This window comes from Armigeres subalbatus, chromosome 3 (genome assembly GCF_024139115.2).
Source record: "Armigeres subalbatus isolate Guangzhou_Male chromosome 3, GZ_Asu_2, whole genome shotgun sequence".
Lineage (NCBI taxonomy): Eukaryota > Metazoa > Arthropoda > Insecta > Diptera > Culicidae > Armigeres > Armigeres subalbatus.
The window spans coordinates 28,608,629-28,621,038 of record NC_085141.1 but is presented as its reverse complement, the minus strand read 5'-3'; the positions used below and the strand labels follow the sequence as shown (position 1 = coordinate 28,621,038).

The window sequence follows — 12,410 nt, the reverse complement described above, 5'->3', positions numbered from 1 at the left end:
TTGCAAAGATTTCGAAATATTTGGTGGAATTAAATGGGGAGTTACTTAATTCGTCTTAGACAGTTGTACCGAAAGGCTATATGATTGCTCCAAAAAAACTTTTGATAGAAGGCACGGAGACCCATAGTATTATATATGAATCGACTCAGTTCGACAAACTGAGGTGATGTCTGTATGTGTGTATGTATCAATGCAAAAACATGCAAAACGATCGAAAAATGTGATCTATTCCCTAAACAAATTTTTTGACCTTTCTAATCTGATTTTTTCAATATATTTTATAATGCATCATCACTGCTAGCTGGATTAATCTGTTTTTTTTCTAGCGAAAAAGCTAAATCTATTTTTTTCAAATCGGCTTTTCCACATATTTTTAAATCGTTTGATTCTTTTCGAAATATAATCATTCGAAGTCTTTCTGAATAATTTTTAATAATTTAAAAATCATCCACTGTAAAAATCGAAGAAAATAAAAAAATATTTAAAAATCAGCAGATCAAAATCGAGTTTAATGCAGTTTCAAAACGAGGAAAAATTTCGCTTCCATATGTGTGGGCGAGATTTTTGGGATTCCGTTGTAAAAAATTGGAATTTCGATCCGATTTGAAATACGATACGGTGGAAATCTCGAGAGTCCGTGCCATAAATCAGCCGAAAAATTAGCCAGGATTTGTTTGACTTTTCGCGACGAAATCGTATGAGTGCCGCCTTTTCGGAAGCACATCCCTAGCAGCACACATGTTCCGCATGAGCGACTGCAACTTATATGTGACCAGATTCAGCCCCAATCAAGTTGCTGCAACAACTTTTGTCTAACTGGTGCTGCTCGGGATGGGAACACAATCGATGGACAGATGAGGCTACTTTTAGCGTTATAAAAATAAATTTCGATCAAAAAGGACTGTGAATTGATTAGATTTGACATTTTTATTCACATGCGCCAACCATATTCATGGAAATAATGAAAATTATATTTTTTTCTACTTAACATTATTTTTTCTTATCTCTCTAATGCCCAGACCGGCTTTAGGCAGCGTACTTTGACCATTTTTTGTTATTTTCAATGGTTCAGAATTAGAAAAGTTTTTAAATATTGGCCAGTAATAATATCCTTAATGCATGTTTAAGAGTATATTAAAATAAAATTTCAGAATTCCATATTTTTTTAAATATTAAAAAATGTGTAATTTTTTGTTCCTTTGTGTTTTTGTCCGCACCCTTTTTCAGAGTGAAATACATTTAGTATAGTATTTTTCCTCAACTACTTAATACAACGGAACGTTATGGTGGTGAATGATGCACTCTAAAAATTTTCTCTAACTTTTAGAAATTTAATTAAAAAATGAAGCCCATACATTTTTAATTTTTCAAAGCGCTTGAATTTTGTCAATAGGTTTTTTTGACATGTCCCGTTTTCAAGTGCGTTTGTCCCGTTTTTTCACCAAAATAATCTGGTCAGCCTAAACAGACGTGAAAACATACTAAGTATGTCGAATCATAAGAAAATAATGCCGTGCATCCTCATTTTCTCAAATAGCTCATATATGCCTACAAATGGAATGAACATGATGTGTAATAGTAGTATTAGTTGAAAAAATAAATTAAGATGAAAAATTGTATGATAGTTGCATGCTTTGTGTTAGAAATTTTCCAAGTTATGTGCGCAAAGTTAGGCATATAATAAAGGGTCTGCTTTGAAGTTCAATTTACCATTTATTTCAAATTTTTGTGCCAAATTTAGTACTCATATAATATGATAAAAATACTACCGCATGGAAACTATTTCAGGCAGATAGCTTCTTTCTGTAAGTTGTATGAGTTGATTAAATTTTGCATTTCCTTAACTGCGCCGACAAAGTATGGTGCGTGCACGGTAATTTTTAGATCAATTTACGAAGTTTTTTCCGGAGGATTTTTCGAGAGAGTCCCTGAAAGAGTTTTTGAAGAAAGTCTGAAGGAATTCTTGTAGTAATCTAAGAATGTCAGTTCAATCAAAGTTAATTGCCTATTTCCGGGGATTAAACCACCCGACTTGGACACGTTTACAATGTTGTGAAAACTCATATGTGAATATGTACATTATGTGGAAGATACTGATTTGGAAAATGTATTGGAGATAACCACTTTCCCTTCGATGGGACTCGAACCCATGACCCTATAGTACGCTAGACTGGTGCTCCAACTAAGGTCCGTCCTCCGTCGGCCTTCGCAACCTAGCGGCTACTGAATGAGCTCGATATTCCCAAATTGGACGCATAGTCAAATTACTCGCAATCCATTTCTCAAGCCAACACTAAGTTCTTCTTCTTCTTCTTATTGGCATTACAGTCCACACTGGGACAGAGCCGCCTCACAGCTTAGTTCATTAAGCACTTCCACAGTTATTAACTGCGAGGTTTCTAAGCCAAGTTACCATTTTTGCATTCGTATATCATGAGGCTAACACGATGATACTTTTATGTCCAAGGAAGTCGAGACAATTTCCAACCCGAAAATTGCCTAGACCGGCACCGGGAATCGAACCCAGCCACCCTCAGCATGGTCTTGCTTTGTAGCCGCGCGTCTTACCGCACGACTAAGGAGGGCCAACACTAAGAATGTCGGAATTTTTTCCGGAGTTCCTTTAGGGATTTGTTCATAGGTTCCTCAGGAATTTCCTAGAATTTTGTTCTAGGAAGAAATTCTTGGGGGAATTACTGGAAGTGTTTCTAAAGAAATTATTGAAGGAATTCTTGTAGGATTTTCCGGCGGTCCTAAGGTCTTTCTTCCTGACTTTGATAGAACTTTTGCTCCATATCGACTAGACATTTGTAAGACATAGAACAGAATTTTGAGGATTGTATGATTTGAAGAAAACAGTCACAATAATGTCTCTTTTTACTACTTTTTTTTGACGTAAACTACGTCTAAGGGGAAGCCTCAGATACAGGGTGCAAAATGAAAATTTCCAAATTGGGGACCGTCACGAAATCATGTAAGATTTCAAACGGTAATAGCGTCTTTATCTTTCTATCGATTTTCGACATTTGCTTATTATCAATCGATTCGGAAACTCTTCAGCAATTTGCCAATTCTATTGATACTATTGATTATCAACGTTAAACTATTGAAAATATTATTTCTTTCCAAACCGGGTGAAAAATTCAATCCCGTTCATAAATCCCCAACACGGACATCAGATTGCAGTAACGTACGGGCCTTTTGATCCACTGCTTCGTTTTCCCTATGTATAAAAAGCCCCGTGTTTCGCATGCGCGCGTCATCTTCATTCTACATGTCACGGAGAACGGACGATTCCGTTCGCACGGGAGGGTTCGTTGATTGAGATTTATGAGTGATGATGCGGATGAAATTTTTCGCCAGGTGGTGGTGGCGGTCGTGGCAACAGCAGTACATCTTTTCATCCGTGTTCCCAACAGCATCGTTGAATCTGGCAATCAATGTCATGCTGTTGATGAGGCACATAAGTGGAAATGAATCGGTTCTTTTCAGGACCACCATTATGTTTGGGAGGAAGGTTAAGTTGAAATAATTTTTTGACGTAAACTACGTCTAAGGGGAAGACTCAGATACAGAGTGTAAAACGGAAATTTCCAAATTCGAGACCGTCGCGAAATTAGGATAGATTTCAAACACTAATAGCGTCTTTATCTTTCGATGTCAAACAGTCAAACCAAATTCCTCCAATGAAAAATTTAATGCCCTGAAAAGGACAGATTTCAGATCATGCGGATTTCTAATCACCAACACAACAGCAACCATTCGGTAGTCAGAATATCACAAGAGTATTTCACTCAAATGCAGATGCTGGCTCTATGGTTCTACCGCTACACTGCAACATATTGCCATCGTTGGATTCTCTGTCGCAACGATCCTGTTACGAGCGCTACCTACGCCATCGGTGGGAACGAAGAGCGTGCGTCAGAAGAAGCTGCAAAAATGTATTTGCATGGATGGAAATTAAACCTGAAACAAGTAGCAGTCTATCTACTAAAATAATAATCTTGAGGGGAAATTGCACTGGTGTTGATGCTATTAATGCGAATAATTTTTTGTAGCGTCCCTGACGCACGGTCGTGATTCTGCCACCGACGGAAACTATCAGCCATCATCAAGCGATTAATATGAACTTTGATCAAAATTCGTCTCGCCTCAAATTATGGCTTAAGAGCTGCTTTCACTGATGACACTTCAGACGCAACCGTTGCAGAAATAAACACCACCATAGCCGCCATCGTAGAGACACGCAAGAAAATTCCATCTGAGTGCTGTTGATGCTGACGACGACGACCGCGCGACCTACACCATCGCCGGGAATAAAATTTCCGGTAGGAGCTCCACCGATGCCGAAGGTGGTACCATGGTCTGGTCTCCGCGACATCTGGAACGAAATGGCTCGCTCCCCCGGAAAGCAGCTTGCTTGTAATCAATAAAGATGAACCTATAGCCACGCCCCTTTGGTGAGTGTTTGACGGTTACACAATATTTGCAGTTATACCGGACAACAAAGAGGAGGGACTAATGAGCCATCTTTATTGGTTATAAGAAAACTGCTCTCCCCCGCGCGCGTGGCGCAATCAGCCTCATTCCAGTTCAAGACAGCAGCACGTACGGACGTGTTTTTTGCTCGCGCATTTTTGACGTAAACTACGTCTAAGGGGAAGACTCAGATACAGGGTGTAAAACCGAAATTTCCAAATTCGAAACCATCACGAAATTAGGATAGATTTCAAACGCTAATAGCGTCTTTATCTTTCGATGGATTTTCGAGATTTGCTTATCAATAGATTCGGAAACTCTCCAGCAATTTGCCAATTCTATTGATACTATTGATTATCAACGTTAAACTATTGAAAATGTTATTTCTTTCCAAACCGGGTGAAAAATTCAATTCCGTTCATAAATCCCCAATACGGACATCAGATTGCAGTAAGGTACGGGTCTTTTGATCCACTGCTTCGTTTTCCCTGTGCATAAAAAGCCCCATGTTTCGCGTGCGCGCGTCATTTTCATTCTGGATGTCACGGAGAACGGACCAGCGCGGTTCCAGCGATAACGCCTGTGGTTTGGTCTGTTGTGGTAAAAACTCATGGACGATTCAAGTCAAGCCCAACTCAGCACCTAAAAACTCATGGATGAGTTGAATCATCGTATGTTTTCTGTATGTATGTAGAATCACGAGCGCGCGTCAAACGAAGAACCTGCAAAAATGTATTCGCATGGATGACCATCTACTAAAATTATAAGTTTTTCTCTGAATCGGGATCTCGTGATTCTACTACCGACGGAAAACAATCTGCCATCACCAAGCAATTAACTTTTACTTTGATCAAAATTCATCTCGCCTCAAGTTGTGACTTGAGAGCTACTTTCATTGATGGTAGCCAATCGTTAGTAGGGGAAATTACGGCTTTGGCAGGTTTTATTCTATTATTGTCAGGGGGTTTTCTGTAACTAATTATGCTCAAATTTGGCCTAAACATTCTTTGCATATCAAAGAATATTGTGGCCAAATTACATAAAATTTGGTCAACAAAAACCCTCGCCGACTATGATAGAACAAAACCTGCCAAAGCCGTCATTCCCCCTACCTCATACAAGAAAATTTAATCTGAGCGCTGCTAATGTTAATGACGACGACCGCGCGACCCACACCATCGCCGGGAATAAAATTTCCGGTAGGAGCTCCGCCGATGCCGAAGGTCTGCTCTCCGAACATCTCGAACGAAATGGCTCGTGCGCGCGGAAGAGCTGCTTTCTTGTAATCAATAAAGTTGAATCTGTAGCCACGCCCCTTTGGTGGTGTTTGACGGTTACACAATATTTGCAGCCATACCGGACAACAAACAGGCGGGACTAATGAGCCATCTTTTTGATGATAAGAAAACTGCTCTCCCCCGCGCGCGTGGCGTTTCATTAGAAATGTCGCGGGCGGTGGACCCAGCATCGGCGGAGTTGCTGAACGAATCAATCGGTTCTTCTCAGGGCCACCATCCTATGTAAAGGAAGAGGTGAGGCGAATATTGTTCAAAGAGCAAATTAACCACTTGGCGACGTCATAATGTTGTCGTCCGTAGCAGAATCACGAGTGCGCCCAGGGAGGAGATGCTACAAATATGAATTCGTATGGATGGCATCAGTGGCAGCCAGGTGAAATTTTCTTAAGATCTTATTTGATTTTGTTGCAGCTTGTGATTGGGAAGGCGGACTATTAACAATCAATCAAAAGATGGAGACAGTTCAATCGAAATGATGCCGTCAGTAGCGAAATCACGAGTGCGCTTTGACGCGTGGTCTTTGCAAAAACATGTGTGCGTCTTTAGTGATTTGACGGTAGTTATCCTCATTTCTAAAGTTTTAATGGTTAAATACAGTAAAAAGTGCAATTAAACCTGATAAATTGAATTTTTAAATACCGTCAACTGGGGGGAAGATGATCATTGAGGTGAAGATGATCATTTGATATGTCAGTCAAAAGTGCCAATTTTTTTTATGAAACGGTAGTCAACAATATTCTCCGTTCAAGTAATGTTACCGCTAGGTAGAAATCCGAGTTTTTCGATTATAATCATGAAAATGTATTTTGTGGAAGAAAGAGAGAGATAGTCATAAATGACGCTATTTTCGTTTCAAATATTGACTTCGTAGACTTCTTTACGTAGTAAATTCAACATTCATACAAATAACCTAGTGTATTTTGACGGCTAGGTCATAATGATTTTAGTAGAGCTGTCTTGATCAACTTCACCCCAAACCAGATTACTTAAAAAATGTGTGATAATTTAATTTATTTTAATAAATGCGAACGCATTTCAGAAAACTAAAGTTGTTGATTATTGCAACGTATAGCAGTACATGTTTTGAAAATATTTGTTTCGATTTAAAATGTAAACACACATTGTTATTAAATGTTTTGTCTTAAAAATGATCATCTTCCCCCCAGTTGACGGTACCCAAGTTTAGTTAAGCTCATTTAGAATATTTTTCGAAAAATTCGAAAAACAACAATGAATTGAATTTAAACAAACAAAACTAAACTACTCATATTATACAAAACTCGAGAATTCAATAAATTTGTTTTAATTACATAAATATATAAGTTCCTTTTAGAATGTAAATTTGATAAGAAATCCAAAGAGTAATTTTATAATACTCATGGATAATGGCACTAGATTCTTCATTTCACCAAACTGTTTCACGTAGTTTACGTCGGGCGGTCGTGTCTTGTACACAACCCTTCTGATTTTTTGAATAATCTAGCAAAATTAAAATTATTTTTCGAAGTGTACGTTGTATCGGAGAACAATGTACGCTTTATCGAGTGACGTTATATCGAGTGTACGTTAGATCGGGGGTACTTTATGTCGAAGATTACCTGTATCTACTTTGTCTTGATTTTCAGTTATGCTTGATGGCCGATTACCAGCCGTTGGTCTTCTTGAAGAGGCCCTTCAGCTTAGTAGGACATGTGGCTTTCAACGAAACTCGTACCCCGAAACGATGCCCAGATCTCCCACGGATCACGTTCAACATATCGTACCATTTGCCACATGTTGCCCAGATTGCTTACAACGTTTTGGATACCGGAGACTTAAATTGTCCCAAGGAGATTCTTCGACTGACCCCGCCACCATTCTCCGGCAACTGCAGTGCCGACCACTTTGCTCCACTAACGACGGTATCTGGGTTGGATGCCCGCTTCAAATTTGAAAAAGTTAGTATTTTATCTATTGTAAAAATGTCCACAGGAAAAACATAATTTCAACGCACGTTTCAGCTCCCATCTTGGATTGTTGATTTGTTGCATCGGTTGGACCACCTGGCCTCAGCAGTAGTGCCACGACGCGTCCAAACACTAAATATTACCGACCATTTGGATGTGAACATTAAAACCACTCGATGGAACAGCGACATGGACATCACCATCAATGGAGGTACCATCTGGATCCCAACGCGGTACAGCTACAACGAGAAGATTCACCATCCCAGGAAGAGCAGCATCGATTATGGGTTTACGAGTGAGTAATAATAATAACACAGATAAACCACATGTGTGGATAATCTGTTCACATCTTCAACGGTTGATTCGAAATTCGTATGTGCTACGGGATTGTGCCAAGAGAGGCGCTAGCGTTCAATCGCTTTTACAGTTGATTAGGGTAAATGTTGTTGAATGTTTTCTGTGTTGATGATGATTCATATAGAAGTATGCGTTAGGAGTAAACGTCAACTGTGTTTCTTGCGGCTCTGATAGTAGATGGCAGTAATTGTAAAACAGTAAGACACTTTCAAATACTTGAGATTGGTCCACAAGGAATTTAATAAAATATTAACGATGCGATTTTAAGTATCAATATTTTAACCTACCCCTACCCGATCCCAAGCTTCGTCGGTCTTGGCCGAATTCCTCCTTTGGTTTTCACGATCTTTTAAGATCCTCGGAACGTGTTTCATGCTGAATTCTAGAGAATGAAGCGCGTATATACTGGTTGGGCTCAAAGGCACTAAATTTGGTGAATTATAATTACTTCAGTTGAATGGTATTCGCACCCAGTTACCATTTCGTGGAACTCTTGGCTATATTTATGCAACATTTATTCCATGACATGAATCAAAACCGTACAAACTATCGCATATCTGCTAAAAGAGCTTGAGAAATGTTTTGAAAAAATCTAATTTAGTTACAAACGTGTATCAAAATAAATCAATAAGTAGGGTAGGATGGGGCAAGATGGGTCGCCTAAGGCGAACCCTGAATGTCTCAAAACAGAAACATTCTAATTCAACTTTTCAACATGGATCTATAAAAATAGCTCATAATCTGTAAGCCAGGGGTATGAAATAACAAAAAATCCACTTTTTATTTCATTTTGAGTCATTATAGTAGAAGTCTAATTTTTTGTCAATCAAAAAATGACGGGGTAAGATGGGTCAAACAGCGGGGCAAGATGGGTCACCTTTAAATTTTGCAATTAATATTGTTTTTATTCTCAATATTGAATTACACACAGATAGATGGCCGTATTGCCAATGATTTTATTGAATAGAAAGGAATTTTTAAGCTTTGGATGAAGAAATGGCTCTACATTTAAAAATGTCTGCAAATTCTTATGAAAACAAACCGTCTGAGTATTGCTTTCTTAAAGACAAAAAATAGACATTTTCAATAAACAAATACACATCATTATGTCAAAAGTAACCTTAAAATAATTAAACCAGCAATGGAAAATATGTTTTGAATACGAACTATGCGCTTCAGTATGTGCTGACCCATCTTGCCCCATTTTTAAGTTCATGTTAGAATGTCTAATTTTCGATCAAATTTATTTATTTCAACGCAGTTAGTACAACATCACCTACATTACTTATAATACTTTCACTAAGTTACTAAAAAAGTTTAAATTTTACATTGCTCGACGAGATTACACGTTTTATAGGAAGTGTGTTCCGCATAAGAAACAATGCTGAAAAATATTTTACCTTGCCATACCCTACCAAAATAAATTTTTATCATCAAATCGAGTGACAATAAAGTAGAACCAAATTATTCCTCCTACAAAGTCATAATATCCACATTAAAATGTACACGATGCTCAAAAACGACCCTGACCCATCTTACCCCGTGACCCATCTTGCCCCGCCTAACCCTAATTCTAAACCTAGTTTGTATTTACCCGCAGGTATGTGCAGTCTAGTCAACAACAAGTTGACCACGTTCCACGACCGGATCGCCGAGTTGACGCCGGACCTCAAGCAGGACTATCGACTGAACGACACGTTCCTGCTGGCGGCTGACTGTTCCGAGACGCCAAAGATCGCCGTCTTCATACTGGACAACGGCAAAGGCATCCAGATTTACACCGGCGGAAACTACGTCGTGTACGAGACCACTGGGCAGCAGGAATCTGAACCGATTCTCAATATCAACGATGAGCAATTGATCAACCTGAAGAACGTGATCTACCAGTACCCACCGGATGAGGAGATCTACGACTTCCGGGTTTACCTCAACGACGAAGATATATTGGTGGTGGAGAATGAGCTGAATGGAGCAGTGGTGCAGTACAACCGAAAGTCGATAACGAGCATTCTACTGCCGACTGTTCACAAGGGCCGTATGTGTGGCCTCTGTAGCAGCCGGGCTCATTAATAATGGATGTAGTTGAACTATATTTATTCTACCAAAACAAAGCATGACTTTTAGATTTATATGTCAGTATGAAGATAGTTATTACAAGACGATGTTTGCTGTTTAGTATGAAAGACGATATACTTCTGCTTGTGGCGTACTTGCCACTTAGTGGTGAACTACTAGTGCTTAAATGTGAATTATAACTACGTGAATATTCAACTTCGATTACATTTTTTTTATGTTTGTGAAAAATCCTGCAATTAATAGAGACCAAGAAAGTGTAATTCAGGCCCATAAAGTCCTAAGCTGCTTGTCTAAGGCCACGGCAGTTTCCGGGTGGGCACTCAAGGTCTTCTGTGGTCCATGGCACCTTGCTCGCTGCGCACCTCGCCTTATTGTTCCCGCCTGATCGTTGTCGAGAACCATTTTCACTGGATTAATGTCCGACATTCTGGCTACGTGCTCAGCCCACCGCAGTCTTCCGATTGTCGCGGTGTGAACGATGGATGGTTCTCCCAACAGCTGATGCAACTCATTCGCCTCCTCCATTAACTGTCCGCCATCTGCACCCCACCATAGACGGTACGCAGCACTTTCCTTTCGAAAACACCAAGTGCGCGTTGGCCCTCCACGATCATCGTCCAGGGGCCTCATTGCGCATCTCCTTTCAACAGCTCCTTCTTATGACAGTTTGCATGGTTTGTTCGTTTCGAGCCGAGATGCGCAATGCCACCCCATGTTTCGTGTCCGTAGAGAATTACCAGTCTAATAAGCGTTTTGTAGATAGTCAGTTTGGTACGACGCACATAGGGGTATGTAGGGTTGTCATAGATCAATAATTAAATACAACTACATACAATATATCATCACTACAGGGTATTTTGCCAATCTAGCCGGAATAAAGTTGATTTTTAAAAAATGACTTTTTCATAGTGTAAAAATATGTAAAAAAATAGCTGATAGTATGGGACCAACTAACAATTTTGGTGCTAAAATCTTCAACTTCTAGCCTTAGGCTGTATAATCTATATATCTTCTATATACATAAAAATGAGTTTCTGTCTGTCTCAACCTTATAGACTCGGAAACTACTGAACCGATCGGCGTGAAAATTTGTATGCAGAGGTTTTTCTTGCTGGGGAAGGTTCTTAAGATGGTTCGAAAATCCTTCCCCCTTTGGAAGCGGGACTCCCATACAAATGCAACACCAATTTCCTGGGGCATGTGGGGGTTTTGGAAGGAAAGATATGTTTCTGTAGTGGTTCGGAACGCCTCCTTCTTTTGGAGAGGGGGTGGGGGGTTCCCATACAAATGAAGCATAAATGTCTGCATAACGCGAGAACTAATCAGAGAATAAATCAATTTTAGGCGTAACGAAGTTCGTTGGGTCTGCTAGTGCTGAATAAAAGAAAAGCCTCCGCAAATAATCCCTTAAACTTCAACTCGACTACCAACTTACATTTAATGTCAATGTAAATGTTATTTCAACTCGTCTATACGGCTTCAAGCTGAATATGTGTGCTACACATATGATCAAAAACTTCTATTCAATTCTTTTAGGTACCAGCAAATCTGGCGAATCTATTCAGCTGTTTTTGACGTGCCTGCACAACTACTTTACAGCATGTTACATAATTTTTTCTCAATCTTTACTAAACCATTCAGTGATATAATTCGCTTTAATGGCGCTTATTCAGATTTTTTGAATCTGTTAAATAAGTTTTATACAGCCACTGAATTCAATTAAATTAAATATTATTTTAGAGGAGAGAAAATTTCGGAGTTTATGTAGGGGGAAAGACGGCTTTGGCAGGTTTTGTTCTATTATTGGCAGGGGGGTTTTTGTCGACCCAATTTTATGAAATTTGGCCACAATATTCTTTGATATGCAAAGAATGTTTAGGCCAAATTTGAGCCTAGTCAGTCATAAAAAACCCCCCTGCTAATAATAGAACAAAACCTGCCAAAGCCGTCATTCCCCCTACCTAATGTTTTTTTGTGAAAACTGAAATATCAATTTTGTCGCTACATTGTGATACAATTTGAGATTTTTCTGTGAAATGCAAGTAATTTCCAGGTGCGATGAACTTACCATCTCACTTTCTACCCAACTAACATTTAACGTCAATGTAAATGTTATTTCAACTCGTCTATACGGTCTCAAGCTGAATATGTGTGCGATACATATGATCAAGAACTTTTATTCAATTCTTTTACCAGCAAATCTGGCGAATCTGTTTAGCTGTTTTTGACGTGCCTTTACGTGACTTTACAGCAT

The 12,410-nt window shown here is 39.2% G+C and overlaps 1 protein-coding gene across 1 annotated transcript in view; it reads left to right on the top strand.

Moving 5' to 3' along the window:
• LOC134224014 (vitellogenin-3) overlaps window positions 1-10,353 on the top strand; it is a 43,937-nt gene extending 33,584 nt beyond the window's left edge. The window contains exons 8-10 of the mRNA XM_062703258.1: window positions 7,403-7,714; window positions 7,778-8,018; window positions 9,681-10,353. Coding sequence (XP_062559242.1) covers window positions 7,403-7,714; window positions 7,778-8,018; window positions 9,681-10,150 — 1,023 coding nt within the window. The 3' untranslated portion in view covers window positions 10,151-10,353. The remainder of the gene's footprint in view (window positions 1-7,402; window positions 7,715-7,777; window positions 8,019-9,680) is intronic.
• Window positions 10,354-12,410: the final 2,057 nt, after the last annotated feature.